General features: G+C 46.3%; 1 protein-coding gene across 2 annotated transcripts in view; it reads right to left on the bottom strand.

Moving 5' to 3' along the window:
- The window catches only part of Snx9 (sorting nexin 9), a 90,633-nt gene that overhangs the window by 56,133 nt on the left and 18,635 nt on the right, over positions 1-15,865 (bottom strand). The window contains exon 1 of one of the 2 annotated variants that reach the window (XM_017317612.2): positions 4,871-9,836. The exons of the other annotated variant lie outside the window; for it this stretch is intronic. Within the exon in view, the coding sequence (XP_017173101.1) occupies positions 4,871-4,882 (12 nt within the window). The 5' untranslated portion in view covers positions 4,883-9,836. Of the gene's footprint in view, positions 1-4,870; positions 9,837-15,865 lie in introns of those variants that run through there. 2 annotated transcript variants of the gene reach the window in all.

Raw genomic sequence — 15,865 nt, 5'->3', positions numbered from 1 at the left:
CTGTGTGGTTGAGGATGACCCTAAACTTCGAATCCTTCTCTCTCTCTCTCTCTGGGACAGCAGGTATGGGATAGCTCAGGGCTTCACACTCCCCAAACGAGCCTCCTACCAACTGAGCCACGCCCACAGCATCTGACAGTTGAAAGTATTATACACTTGATATATTTATTGCACATGCACTTCACTACACCTACCCACATTCACTACACACACACACACACACACACACACACACACACACACACACTCTATCTCAGGTAGTCCAGGATGGCTCAATCTCACCTAGAATTTCTGATTCTGATGTCTTCTATGTCACCTATAGATCTGATGCACTACACATTTCTGCACTCGGGCTCTGTGCACACTAGGCTGAGCTGCAAAGTGAGCTCACTGGCTTCTTACTTAATCCCAGGCCACTCTCCTATCAGCACATCTAAAACTGTTTCTCACTACTCTTCTTAACCCCCAGGGCTGCTAGGAATACAAGTTCACTTCTAGTTCTGAACTGACATGTTGCATTGTTCTTCCTGACTGTAAAAGCATGTCTCTATTATGGAGAGGAGAGAGAGGGAGGGAGGGACGTTTAAAGCAAATACTCAAATCCCCAGCCCCAGAGATAAGTATGGAACAACTTAGTGACTAGGGGCTGCCTTTAATCCAGACAGCAGGTTCAAATCCCTACTCTATCAACTCAGGAGCCATGAAAACTTGGCCCATGTCTTTAAGCTCTCCTCTCAAATTCCTCAGGAATAAGATAAGGATAACAGCATGTGCCTGCGACTTGAATGAGGAATGAAGTAATAAAATTAAAGGGACTGGCTTAGTGGGCAAGTAAATGCCAGCTACTGTGCTCCTCAGTTTGTAAAACCCATGGCATAGAGGAGAAGCACTTTGTCTTTTTACACCTCTATGGGGTTCTGGGATTAGGCTTGGGTTCCAGGCAAAGCAAATGTCACAGCTATTACCACCACCAAAGCAGTTTCTGCAATCTGCTTCTTAGCTGAATCTCAAGGAAACTAGACCTCCACCCAACTGGGTGGGGTCAGCCAGACCCACCCAAGCATACTATGTGCCCTGCAGGCCTGTGTCCAATCAGCATTAGAACAGGACTGTGAGGACAAACTCCTTACTGAAACTGAGAGAAGGAGCTATCCCAGACCCAAACTACATGGTAGGGCAGGGAAGGATTCTGGGAGTACAAGAGTTCTGTCAAAGAAGAAACTATACTCCTGTGTGAAGTGATGCAGGCGCCTTTGTATTTCATTGTTATTCTGACAAGAACCAAATACAGATATGTGTGTGTGTGGGTGCATATGTGTGTGTGTATGTGTGTGTGTGTAGGTGCATATGTGTGTGTGTGTAAGTGCATATATGTGTGTGTGTAGGTGCATATGTGTGTGTGTGTAAGTGCATATATGTGTGTGTGTAGGTGCATATGTGTGTGTGTGTATACCAAAGTGAGGCAATCTCATCCTATCCCTATTTGGACGGTGTGATGGACCTATCAGAAAAAGAAAGGACAAACCAGGAAACAGTCAAGCATCACTACCGCCAACATAAGGAAGATTTGAGAGGCAAGAAAACAAGAGGGGAGAAATCAGTCGACTTTAAAGATGAAGACACACTGTGAGAACAGTCTTGGCTACAGAGAATGTAAGTTCCCATATGACACCTTTCAGTGGGAGAGACAGAACCTGGACACACAGGATCTCTGGGCACACAGGAACAATAAGGCAAGTTCGCTGGGAACTTAATTTCTTAAAACTGTGTGGGAACAGGGGTGGAGATATGGACCTGTAGGCAAAGGTACTGGCTGCCCAGCTCAATCCTTAGACATATGTGGTGTAAGAAGAGAACCAACTGCTTTAGGCTCTGGGTTCTATACATACACTACCACCACAGACAGACACACACACACACACATACACACAAAGTAAAACACTTAGAAAATATATATGAGAACATGAAACTTAAAAAAAAACATTTAAAAACTTACAAAAAAGTAATTTCTCTGTAAATTATTTGGGGAAATCTGTTAGCAAGGTGAGACAGGAAACACAGCAGAAGCAGCAGCCACAGCACACTCCTACAGACAGGGCCCATGGAGTCTCCCTGTGTCTGTCAGCACACTCCAGTGCAAACTCCCAAGGACACTTTTTTTTTTGTGAAGAAATTATAAATGAATTTGTCCCACATGCACACACTGGAACAAACCATGGTAACAAACAAGCGAAGGCAAACTTCATTTTTAGCACTCTATAAGCCCTCAAACAATAATCCATGTCCAGGGACCGTGTGAAATAGTTCAAACATTTTCATCCAACTCCTTGATACAAGCTTAGTACAGCTTTCAGTGGTTCCCATTAGGTTCAGAGACAGCTTCATATCAGGCATGCCATAGAAGAAGTCTCAGCTATTGGTCTCTTGTCTTCTGCTAATGATCTCTGGCAGGTACTGTCTTAGTCAGGCTTTCTATTCCTGCACAAACATCATGACCAAGAAGCAAGTTGGGGAGGAAAGGGTTTATTCGGCTTACACTTCCACCCTGCTGTTCATCACCAAAGGAAGTCAGGACTGGAACTCAAGCAGGTCAGGAAGCAGGAGCTGATGCAGAGGCCATGGAGGGATGTTACTTACTGGCTTGCTTCCCCTGCCTTGCTCAGTGTGCTCTCTTATAGAACCCAAGACTACCAGCCCAGAGATGGTCCCACCCACAAGGGGCCTTTCCCCCTTGATCACTAATTGAGAAAATGCCTTACAGTTGGATCTCATGGAGGCATTTCCTCAACTGAAGCTCCTTTCTCTGTGATAACCCCAGCTGTGTCAAGTTGACACAAAACTAGCCAGTACATGAACCATTCCACCTTTTCCTATACAATTTATTCTGAGTACTCCAACAGTTCCACTTACATTTTTAAAAAAGCCTAATCTCAAGGGTGCTTTTAAAAATTTTCACTCAAAAAGGAATCTATCAAAATATCCCGCATAGCTCATGCCTTATGCTCCTCACAGAGATAGAAACGTCTCCAACTCTGAGCGGAAACAAGCTGAGCCGACCTAGGCTATGGCGCTGTGCCAGCAGCTGGAGAGCCGGTGCAGTGTGTCCACCCACAGGGGAGGACAGCACAGTAAAGAAAGCGTACGCTCTGGCACTGCAATCCACTGCTCCAACGATGGGGTGAGCCTAGAGCAGCCTCGGGGCAGGCAAGCGCATTCTGGTCCAGTGGCTAGGGAAGGAATCTGAGCAGAAAGCCCCACACTGAAGCACATTCCATGGAGTGAGAGACACAGAGATTAGAACCACAGGAGGACGGAGACTGCAGGAGCCTATCTGTACGAGTTTGCTGACGACATTAAGCTATACACCCTTCTCCAAGTACTGGGCTCTTTAGAAACATCCAACCATGAAGGGAAAAATTAATATACAAAAAATAAAATTAAAAGTGTTCTAAAATGTTGGAGTCTAGAAAGACAGCTCAGTAGTTGAGAGTGTCCATTGCTCTGGAGAGGAACTGCATTGAGTCTCAATCACGCAGCAAGTGCCTCACAAGGGCTTGTCACTCCATGTCACATGCAGCCATGTGCACATACACACAGAATTTGAAATAAAATACATCTTTAAAAACGAACCTGCTAAAGATGAAGGACTCAAATCACAATTTTAATAAGCCTTAAATGAAGATGAACCACAGGTCAAAAGTATGACGCCATTTATGAAAAGCAGGTGCTCAGAGCTTGGGAAGAGCCAGGGAGAACTGGGGAGTGAGTGTGCTTGCCCCTAAGAGCTGAGTGTAGTGTGTGCACCTGTAAGCCCAGCACTGAGGAGGTGGGGACAGGTGCGTCCCAAGGATTCACTAGCCAACCAGACTAGCTTAGATGGGGGCCCCAGGTTCACAGAGATCCAGCCTCAAAAACAAGGTGCATAGCAGTAAGGAGACACACCTCACTCACATCCAGTCTGGGCCTCTTAGCACACGGACAAGCGTGCCCTCACAAAAACGCATTAACCACATACATCCTAGAGAAAAAGTCATGTGTCTATTTGAGTATCAATGTGTTTCAGAAACAGCTAGAAGGACTCACATAAAATACCTTGGTGAGGGCCAAGCAAAGAAAAGGTTTGACTTTACCCCGGGTATTTCATTGCTCTGTTGTTGTTGTTGTTGTAGTTTTTTTAAAATAAAATGTTTATTCACTCAAAGATGATAACCAGGCCCAGTAGTGAGGGCTGTAACCCAGCAATCAGGAGGTCAGGAAGTAAGGAAGAAGGAACCCGAGGCCCAGGCCAGCCTGGGCTACACAGCCAGGTATCTCAAAAACACAAATCAGTAATATTGACAAAAAATAATAACTCTGGGAGCTATTTTTTTTTTTAAAAGAAGACAAACTAGATGTGGTGACGCATGCCTTTAATACTAACTGAGACTGAGGCCGAGGCCGAGGCAGGTAGATCTCTGAGTTTGAGGTCAGCTGGCCTACATAGCAAGTTCCAAGCCAGCCAGGGCCATACAGTGAGACTCTATCTTGACAGAGCAAGAAAGAGACAGAAATCAACGACACCAAAGCTGGAAGTTAGCTTTTAAACAAGCGTCAGTGTTTAACCAATGGAAATTTATTGAATAACTAACATTAAAATATCCAGAAATAATTGTTCCCTAGGGACAACATAGAATAGCTTATTTTTCTAAACCTTAAAGGTGAATAATCTATCTCAAAATCATATATATGGCTTTGTGATTATAGTAAAATGAGACTGCGAAATAAAATCTAGTAAAAAGCGTAAGTATTATTGGTATTATTATTATTATTACTGGTAGTATTATTATTCTGTGGTGTGCAGCACTGGACGGTACTTACAACTCTTGCTTACCAAGAGCCACATGATTACGAAGTCCAGCTTGGTACTGCAGCACAATTCAATGTCCAAGAAAGAAATCACAGGTCAGGGATTAGGGAAGCGTGTGGCAGAGTCAGAGGAGACGGAGATTCTGAGAATCAGAACCTAATGCACGGCCGCTGTTCCGTGGTGGAAGTTCAACATTCATCATCACAAACTATATTTCCATCCACGTCAGTTTAAAATGACGAGGGCTGAGAATTGGTAAGATTCAGACACTCTTCTTTTAAAAGCGAAAGCCAAGTGCGGGCGGGTTGATCTGTAACAACGTAGACAGACAGAGAAATAACACGGTTTCATTTGCAAGTTTATGTCCAAAAGAACTAAAAGCAGGACTCAAATGGGTACCTGTTGGCCAATATCCAGCTCAATATGATTCAAACAACAGCATACTAAATGGCCTGAACTGCGTGCTTAAAAGGTGTTAAGATGACAGATTTTATACTACAGTTACCACTGTTTTTTAAAGATCATACAAATCAATAAACAGCACAACTGTGAAAATGAATGGCTCTCTGTATCCTCTTCCTCCTCTAGAACTAGCTGTGTGCCACTGCACTGGCCAGCTAGCACAGGTTAGTGTGTAGGACCTGCTCAAGAAAGGGGCCTGCCACAAGCCCTACGGAAGGGTAGAGTACTTTAAATAGTCATGCATGAGAACGCAGAGGCAGAGCCCTAACACTCCCTAGGAAGACACCGTCAATCTGATTTAGTGCTCTGGGAGCCAACACAGACTTGATCTTGACCCCAACATCAAAAGAGCAAAGGAAGAAAGGAGGAGCCTGAGCGCAGAGACCCTCTATCCAGGTCTAACCTCTCCATCGCTAACTCTGTACCAACTCTGGGGACATAAATCAAATCTTTCCACTCACTCAATTGCCTCCATCACTACAAATTTAAAAAGAAAAGACAATCAGACCACCCTCTGCCCCGCTATCCTCGGACCAAGACTGTCTCTTTACTCTCAGTATGTCAAATCTCAAGAGAAAGACTCCATGTGTCTATTCTGCTTGGTCAAGCTGGCCAACTGGCCAAGGGACGTGCACCCTTCAGGTTCTTCAGGTTCTGACTCCCTCATATCCTGCTGCAGAGGACACAATCCCTACCTCCTCTTCCTTTAAGAGACCTCTCCCTGGCCTTCTGCACACACACCTTCCTCTAGTTTGCAGTTCCTCTCACCACCCCCTTCTCAGTGTGAACTGAGGTCTCCTGAAGCAGCTGACTTAGTGAAGGGAGGGCCTGCAGACTGACCTTTCACTGACTGGAGTCCTGAGTGTGGAGAGAAGGAACGTGGGTCACAGAGGAATTATCCTGGGCTGATTACCTTGACTTCTGGGTCAGACCTAAGGCTCTCATGATTACTAGGCAAACCGCTCCAAGGATATCACTGTGGAGGCCGAAGACACCCTAACTCCTGAAACCTACAGAAGGGACCCTCCAGCTTTGCTGTGGCTACCTGCCAACAACATAATTTGAAAATGCATTGATGTTTGACTTTCCTTTGTTCTGTGATCAAAAAAGTGCACTTAGCCTTTTCCACAGCGAAGGCAGAATAGAATATGTCGTTCGGGATAACTTGACTCCATGTTCCCCGGTCATAGCCATTCACACTTGGCTCAAAGTAAACTGTGTTCTTGCTTCCTTTAACCAGTTACTTTACACCAACAAAGGGGAGGCTTGCCTTGGGAACGGCCCACACTGTAACACCACATTCTCCAGGCTTCTCTTCCCTCTACGCTCTCCCTGAGGGCCACACTGGCCTTCCTTATGCAGAGGAATCCCAGCTTATTTTTCAATCCACGCGTCTTCCTTGTCTCTCAGCTTTATTCATCTTATAAATTGCCTTTCAGCTTTGCATGCACAGGACTCAAAGGCGTCTACCTCAGGAACAGTACACTGTGTGGGAGCTGAGGGAGCTTTAAGGTGACTGTGTGAGGAGGAGGAAGTGCTGAGAGACTGTGTACCATTTGACATGGTAGAGCCAATGCTTCCCATCCTTGCGAATGGCAGGCCTTCCTCGCCACCTATCCCAGGGTGGGGCTCGGAGCCTTCCCTGGGTCAGAGTTCAAGTGTTGACAGTGTGTGCAAAACCTAGCAAGCACAGCTTCCCTCTCCCTCCCCTACAGAGACCTCCTCTCAAGACCAGACAATGCTCCCCTCTGTTGCACAGGTAACCAAATGAGCTGAGGTTCTGGGTTGCTGGGCTTAGGTGTGCCTCCCACTGAGCATGCCCAGACCACTTGACTCTGCTCTTCCATGTTTACTTCCAAGTTCAAGCATGTTTGTATTTGTCCTTTCCTCTTTCCCTTCCTGCCTCAGCCAGGCTTCCAGGACCTGTAGTAACCTGGGCCTCTGCACTGGGAGCCATCCTGAAGGCTGCTTGAGCCTCTGCCCTCTGCAAGGTTACATCCTCTCCCTGGGCCAGCAGTGGAAAGTCTCCAGAGAAGCTGCACCTAGATAAATAGTAAGTTAATGGCTAACTAATCTTTTCTTAGATCTACTGAGCCCAGAACACCCAACGACCTTCAGATTGGATCAGAACACACAATGCCTTGGCTCACACAAAGCGCATGCATTGCTGCGACGTCTAATTTGCAGAAAAGGAGTATGCCTATTTAAAGAACATATAGGAACTAGCTCCAGGGAGGATATGGTTGGGCAAATTGTTCTGGCCTGAGGAAAAAAAAAAAACAAAACAAAACAGGAGACACTCTAGACAACAGAATCCCACTCAGCATGGCCTTCCCACCCATGGCCTCACTGTAGCAGATATCTCTCACCATAGAAACAGTTTGAGTCCTGCTCCCTAAATGGAGCCTTGGGGGTTCCTCCATCTTCTCAGCCCTGGAACAGAACTAACTTCCTTCTCACTAAGCCCTGGCTTCGGAAGAGTAGTAAGCAGCCTAGGGAGACTTCCTCAGTGCCCACCATAAAACCATTGTCCCAAGGGTCCCCACTCACTTACCTGACAACACAACACACTCGCTCACTCGCTTACAACACACCTTGAAGAAAAGCATCAAGGGTTTTTTTCTTTTCTGTTTTGTTTTGTTTGCTTTACACTTCTCTCACTCTCTTCACATCTAAGAAAGGTTTGGCAAATCTACTTTCTAGATCTACCTAAACTCTGCTCACTTCTCTCTATCCCATGTCTCAGTTCCTCAGCTGCCTCAGAAGGCTGTGTGGGCTACCCTGCATCTGCTGCTTCTCGCAGACTTCGTTCTGCAGTCCTGCAGCCAGAATGTACGTCTGCTGTGCAAACTGAGTGTGCCTCTCTTGAGGAAACTCATGTGTGCTTCCTCAAACTCTTACCCGCAGCATCCTAGGGCCTGGGAGCTGTCAATACCACTCGTACACTACATAAGCTATGTCTGAACGTTACTAATCCACCTTCTAGTCAGGCTGAACATACTGCAGTCTATGCAGGCTGGCCTAGTATCTTAGCAATACTCAGCAACACCCTTCTTTAGTCTCAAGCCTCCCAGCCTGCAAGGGGTGGGAGGCATATGCCCACTCTACTCAGCAGATGTCTATGGCCAGGATGTCCCATTCATTCCTACCCTCAAATACAGATTCCAGACTCACTGGACTAACTTCAGTTCCCCAAACACACATACCTCCTGCTTGTTTCCACACGTGCCTGCCACCACACCTCTCGATCACAGGGCACTCCTCTTTACACCTGATTAACCCCTGCTGAGCTTCCCAGTTCAAGCAAGATCTCATAAATAGGGAGGATTCTATGTCTCCAAGTTTGTCATTCCTATGCCCTTCCCACAGACGACCTGCACACTCTCCAGCTCATCACCAGCAATGCTCACTATGTGTCTGGTTCCCATGCTCACTATGTGTCTGCGTTCCCATGCTCACTATGTGTCTGGTTCCCATGCTCACTATGTGTCTGCGTTCCCATGCTCACTATGTGTCTGGTTCCCATGCTCACTATGTGTCTGGTTCCCATGCTCACTATGTGTCTGGTTCCCATGCTCACTATGTGTCTGGTTCCCATGTTTGCATATGTGTCTGCGTTCCCATGCTCACTATGTGTCTGGTTCCCATGCTCACTATGTGTCTGGTTCCCATGCTCACTATGTGTCTGGTTCCCATGCTCACTATGTGTCTGGTTCCCATGCTCACTATGTGTCTGCGTTCCCATGCTCACTATGTGTCTGGTTCCCATGCTCACTATGTGTCTGGTTCCCATGCTCACTATGTGTCTGCGTTCCCATGCTCACTATGTGTCTGGTTCCCATGCTCACTATGTGTCTGGTTCCCATGCTCACTATGTGTCTGCGTTCCCATGCTCACTATGTGTCTGGTTCCCATGCTCACTATGTGTCTGGTTCCCATGCTCACTATGTGTCTGGTTCCCATGCTCACTATGTGTCTAGTTCCCATGCTCACTATGTGTCTGCGTTCCCATGTTTGCATATGTGTCTGCGTTCCCATGCTCACTATGTGTCTGGTTCCCATGCTCACTATGTGTCTGGTTCCCATGCTCACTATGTGTCTGCGTTCCCATGCTCACTATGTGTCTGCGTTCCCATGTTTGCATATGTGTCTGGTTCCCATGCTCACTATGTGTCTGGTTCCCATGCTCACTATGTGTCTGGTTCCCATGCTCACTATGTGTCTGGTTCCCATGCTCACTATGTGTCTGCGTTCCCATGCTCACTATGTGTCTGCGTTCCCATGCTCACTATGTGTCTGGTTCCCATGCTCACTATGTGTCTGGTTCCCATGCTCACTATGTGTCTGGTTCCCATGTTTGCATATGTGTCTGCATTCCCATGCTCACTATGTGTCTGGTTCCCATGCTCACTATGTGTCTGGTTCCCATGCTCACTATGTGTCTGGTTCCCATGCTCACTATGTGTCTGCGTTCCCATACTCACTATGTGTCTGCGTTCCCATGCTCACTATGTGTCTGGTTCCCATGCTCACTATGTGTCTGCGTTCCCATGCTCACTATGTGTCTGGTTCCCATGTTTGCATATGTGTCTGCGTTCCCATGCTCACTATGTGTCTGGTTCCCATGCTCACTATGTGTCTGGTTCCCATGCTCACTATGTGTCTGGTTCCCATGCTCACTATGTGTCTGCGTTCCCATGCTCACTATGTGTCTGCGTTCCCATGCTCACTATGTGTCTGGTTCCCATGCTCACTATGTGTCTGGTTCCCATGCTCACTATGTGTCTGGTTCCCATGCTCACTATGTGTCTGGTTCCCATGTTTGCATATGTGTCTGCGTTCCCATGCTCACTATGTGTCTGGTTCCCATGCTCACTATGTGTCTGCGTTCCCATGCTCACTATGTGTCTGGTTCCCATGCTCACTATGTGTCTGGTTCCCATGTTTGCATATGTGTCTGCATTCCCATGCTCACTATGTGTCTGGTTCCCATGCTCACTATGTGTCTGGTTCCCATGCTCACTATGTGTCTGGTTCCCATGCTCACTATGTGTCTGCGTTCCCATGCTCACTATGTGTCTGCGTTCCCATGCTCACTATGTGTCTGGTTCCCATGCTCACTATGTGTCTGCGTTCCCATGCTCACTATGTGTCTGGTTCCCATGTTTGCATATGTGTCTGCGTTCCCATGCTCACTATGTGTCTGGTTCCCATGCTCACTATGTGTCTGGTTCCCATGCTCACTATGTGTCTGGTTCCCATGCTCACTATGTGTCTGGTTCCCATGCTCACTATGTGTCTGCGTTCCCATGCTCACTATGTGTCTGCGTTCCCATGCTCACTATGTGTCTGGTTCCCATGCTCACTATGTGTCTGGTTCCCATGCTCACTATGTGTCTGGTTCCCATGCTCACTATGTGTCTGGTTCCCATGTTTGCATATGTGTCTGCGTTCCCATGCTCACTATGTGTCTGGTTCCCATGCTCACTATGTGTCTGGTTCCCATGCTCACTATGTGTCTGGTTCCCATGCTCACTATGTGTCTGCGTTCCCATGCTCACTATGTGTCTGGTTCCCATGCTCACTATGTGTCTGGTTCCCATGCTCACTATGTGTCTGGTTCCCATGCTCACTATGTGTCTGGTTCCCATGCTCACTATGTGTCTGCGTTCCCATGCTCACTATGTGTCTGGTTCCCATGCTCACTATGTGTCTGGTTCCCATGCTCACTATGTGTCTGGTTCCCATGCTCACTATGTGTCTGGTTCCCATGCTCACTATGTGTCTGCGTTCCCATGTTTGCATATGTGTCTGCGTTCCCATGCTCACTATGTGTCTGGTTCCCATGCTCACTATGTGTCTGCGTTCCCATGCTCTCTTTGTGTTTGCGTCCCCATGTTTGCATATGTGTCTGGTTCCATGCTCACTATGTGTCTGCGTTCCCATGCTCACTATGTGTCTGCGTTCCCATGCTCACTATGTGTCTGCGTTCCCATGCTCACTATGTGTCTGGTTCCCATGCTCACTATGTGTCTGGTTCCCATGCTCACTATGTGTCTGGTTCCCATGCTCACTATGTGTCTGGTTCCCATGTTTGCATATGTGTCTGCGTTCCCATGTTTGCATATGTGTCTGCGTTCCCATGTTTGCATATGTGTCTGCGTTCCCATGCTCACTATGTGTCTGGTTCCCATGCTCACTATGTATCTGGTTCCCATGCTCACTATGTGTCTGCGTTCCCATGCTCACTATGTGTCTGCGTTCCCATGCTCACTATGTGTCTGGTTCCCATGCTCACTATGTGTCTGGTTCCCATGCTCACTATGTGTCTGCGTTCCCATGCTCACTATGTGTCTGCGTTCCCATGCTCACTATGTGTCTGGTTCCCATGCTCACTATGTGTCTGATTCCCATGCTCACTATGTGTCTGCGTTCCCATGCTCACTATGTGTCTGCGTTCCCATGCTCACTATGTGTCTGGTTCCCACGCTTACGTAGGTGTCTGCGTGTCTTGCTGGGTTCTTACCCCACCTTGCTAAGTGTACTATTTGACACAGCAGGCACAAAATACTTGGCATGTGGGTAAATGATTAATCTGTCTATCACAAGCACATGTTACTACCTATACTAGACACCCAGATGGTTCAAACTAATAAACTGATATCTATTTCCAGTAAGTCTAATCTAGTTCAGCTTTCAAAATACAGAAAATAATTTTCTTAAAAAAAAAAAAACACTTCATTTTGGGAACACTTTCCTCAATAAAAGAACTGAAAGCCAACAGGAAATCATAAACCTCTTAAATTTCTACACTAAGTTTTATTTTTCAAAAGGTCAATGCTAATCTTATGTTTGTGTGTGTGTGTATATATATATATATATATATATATATATATATATATATATATACATATACATATACATATACATATATACATATGCACATGCACACAGCTGTGTTTTGAGTATGTGTGCTGTGTGTGTGTGTGTGTACAAATGCTGGTACCTGTGGAGGTCAGAGGTCAGCACTATCTTCCAGTATTGCTTTCCATCTATCTTTCTTTGAGACGGGGTCTCTTACTGAGCCTGGTTCCTACCCTGTGGCTACTAGACTGGCTGGGCTGTTAGCTCCAGGAAGGAATCTGCTTGTCTGTGTCCTCCCCTAATGCTATGGTTCCATACAGACTCGCATGACACCCTTGTCTTTTTCACATGGCTCCTGGCCTTCCACACTCAGGTCCCCATGGCTTATACTCTACTGATAGAGCACCTCTCCAACCCTCCCCAAACATACTTCTTAGTTATACTTTCTAAATTTCTACCACAGTCTGAGGGAAGACTTTGTCACCAACAGAGCTGGCTTTTCTGTTTAGTTGGATGCAGTCGTGAACTCTGTACCCTGAAGGATGTTACATGGTTGTTAAAGTTGATGACCTATGTGACCAGATGAAATCAAGGGAGCTGAGCTGAGTTTATTTTCAACAACAAATTCGGACTGGTCACTTGCTGTAGCCAGGTTCTGTTCTTGGAAAAACGTTGAAAAGCAAACCAGACTCCTTCCTTGCCAAAAGAACCATTTGTTTTTATGCAAATTTGAATTTCAAGCCGTGGGATGCTTGTTTAAAGACAACTGGTATGGGGCTGGAGAAGAGGCTCAGCAGTTAAGAGCGCTGATTGCTCTTCCAAAGGTCCTGAGTGAAAATCCCAGCAACCATCCGTAATGAGATCTGACGGCCTCTTCTGGAATGTCTGAAGACAGCCACAGTATACTTACATATAATAAATAAATAAAATCTTAAAAAAAAAAAAAAAAGACAACTGGTACGACAAAGCCTCCTCTGAGGAGGGCTAATAAAATAGGGTAGTTAAGGAGGCATCAATTAGGTTGAATTCTACAGAGTAGCTACGGGAGAACAGAACAGACATGAGGCTGGGCAAGGCAGAGGACCAAAAATGCAAAGGCACAGTCAAGTGGGAAAACAAACAGCAGCCACACACAAAGGATGCTGACAGGGAGGTTTAAGATTAGCATCTTATTTATAGCAGGGCCTCGATGCTCTCTATGCAAATGAGCTGGCATTCAAAGCAAAGAGAGTGCCGCGAATATAACCTAAGAATGAAAGTCGCTCAAAGGAAGGCTGTAGGATTTAAGCACACCTAAAAGCAGATGCGATGATTAAGACACCAGGATGCAGGTATTCAGCCCTCCTGCCTAGCCAGCAGCAAAAGGAATCACTCTCCTCTCCACAGTTTGCTCCTTGGCTCAGTCCTCAACACAGATACCTTAGTCATCAAAGCTCAATAACTAAAATGAATAAAGTCAAAGGTACAGAGCTAAACAAAGAATTCTCAACTGAGGAATATTGAATGGCTGAGAAGCACCTAAAAAAATGTTCAACATCCTTAGACATCAGGGAAATGCAAATCAAAACAACCCTGAGATTCCACCTCACACCAGTCAGAATGGCTAATATCAAAAAACTCAGGTGACAGCAGATGCTGGCGAGGATGTGGAGAAAGAGGAACACTCCTCCATTGCTGGTGGGATTGCTAGCTGGTACAACCACTCTGGAAATCAGTCTGGTGGTTCCTCAGAAAGTTGGACATAGTACTACCTGAGGACCTAGTAATACCACTCCTGGGAATAGACCCAGAAGATGATCCAACTGGTAAGAAGGACACATGCTCCACTATTTCATAGCAGCCTTATTTATAATAGCCAGAAGCTGGAGAGAACCCAGATGTCCCTCAGCAGAGGAATGGATACAGAAAATGTGGTACATTTACACAATGGAGTACTATTCAGCTATTAAAAACAATGAATTTATGAAAGTCATAGGCAAATGGATGGATCTGGAGGATATCATCCTGAGTGAGGTAACCCAATCACAAAAGAACTCACATGGTATGCACTCACTGATAAGTGGATATTAGCCCAGAAGCCCAGAAGCTTGGAATACCCAAGATACAATTCACAAACCACATGAAACTCAAGAAGAAGGAAGATTATAGTGTGGATACTTCTATCCATCTTAGAAGAGGGGAACAAAACACACATAGAAGGAGTTACAGAGACGAAGTGTAGAGTAGAGACTGAGGAAATGGCCATCCAGAGACCGACTTACCTGGGGATTCATCCCATTTACAATCACCAAACCCAAACACTGTTGTGGATGCCAACAAGTGCTTGCTGACAGGAGCCTGATATAGCTGTCTCCTGAGAGGCTCTGCCAGTGCCTCACAAATACAGAAGTGGATGCTCACAGCCATCCACTGGACTGAGCACAGGATCCCCAATGAAGGAGCTAGAGAAAGGACCCAAGGAGCTGAAAGGGTTTGCAGCTCCATAGGAGGAACAACAATATGAACTAACCAGTATCCCAGAGCTCCCTGGGACTAAACCACCAAGAAAAGAGCACACATGGTGGGACTCATGGCTCCAGCTGCATATGTAGCAGAGGATGGCCTAGTCAGACATCAATAAGAGGAGAGGCCCTTGCTCCTATGAAGGCTCTATGCCCATGTAGGGAAATGCCAGGGCCAGAAAGCAGGAGTGGGTGGGTTGGTGAGCAGTGAGAGGAGGGAGGGTATAAGGGGAGGGTGTTTTCTGGAGGGGAAACCAGGAAAGGGGATAACATTTGAAATGTAAATAAAGAAAATATCCAATAAAGAAAAAAAAAGAAAACTTTACTATCTAAAGTTTGAGATATTCAAGTTTTCCAGAGATTTCTAACTGAGAGAAGCCTGTTTATTTTTATTTCCTTCTTTTGCTAATGGCACACTGTCCTGCATCTCAGTTAAAGGTTGCATGCCAGCATTATTATTAAGCATCTTCTCTCCATGACTCCGGTTACTGTTATATCCATGGCTTATATCTAAGATAAGACACAGAATACTCATTTCCAGGCCTTGCCTCTTTTGGTTCTTTTTTCCCCTCTCCCTCCTGCACCAGCCTCTCAGGTGCCTGGATTCCAGATGTGTATGAGGCTCAGCTTGCTGGGATAGACCGACCCAGGGACTCACACGCTAAGCCAGTGCCCTGCTGCAGAGTTCAGCCCAGCTCAGGCGTCCTCAGTTGTTGGCTGTCCCCTGCCCCTTATTTATGGGGAGCGGGGACAGGAAGCATGTGCTGCTGTGCAGGTGTGCAGGCTAAGAGGACAACCTGTGCTGCTGCACACGTGTGCAGGCTAAGAGGACAACCTGTGCTGCTGCACACGTGTGCAGGCTAAGAGGACAACCTGTGACGTCTGCTCTCCCCTCTACCACACAGGACAGGGGACTGAACTTCACCTGTGAGTCCTCTATAGCCCCAGGCTCAGCTTTCCAACAGGAAAGGACAGGCTAGAGTAGTCTGCCTGCACCTAAGTCCCTTTGAGCCTACTTAAAGAGTTATGTATCTTCTATCCCAGCGTCTAAGAACAGTTGGACTGCAGGAGACACACGGACATTAATGGTACTTGTGCCTCTGGTCACCTACATGACTGCGCACGTAAGTTCCTCACATGAAGATGGTGGTCATCTGTTCTAAGTGGACTCCAAGCAGGCTTCTTAACTAGC

Source organism: Mus musculus, chromosome 17 (assembly GCF_000001635.26).
Source record: "Mus musculus strain C57BL/6J chromosome 17, GRCm38.p6 C57BL/6J".
Lineage (NCBI taxonomy): Eukaryota > Metazoa > Chordata > Mammalia > Rodentia > Muridae > Mus > Mus musculus.
This window is presented reverse-complemented; position numbering and strand designations above follow the sequence as displayed.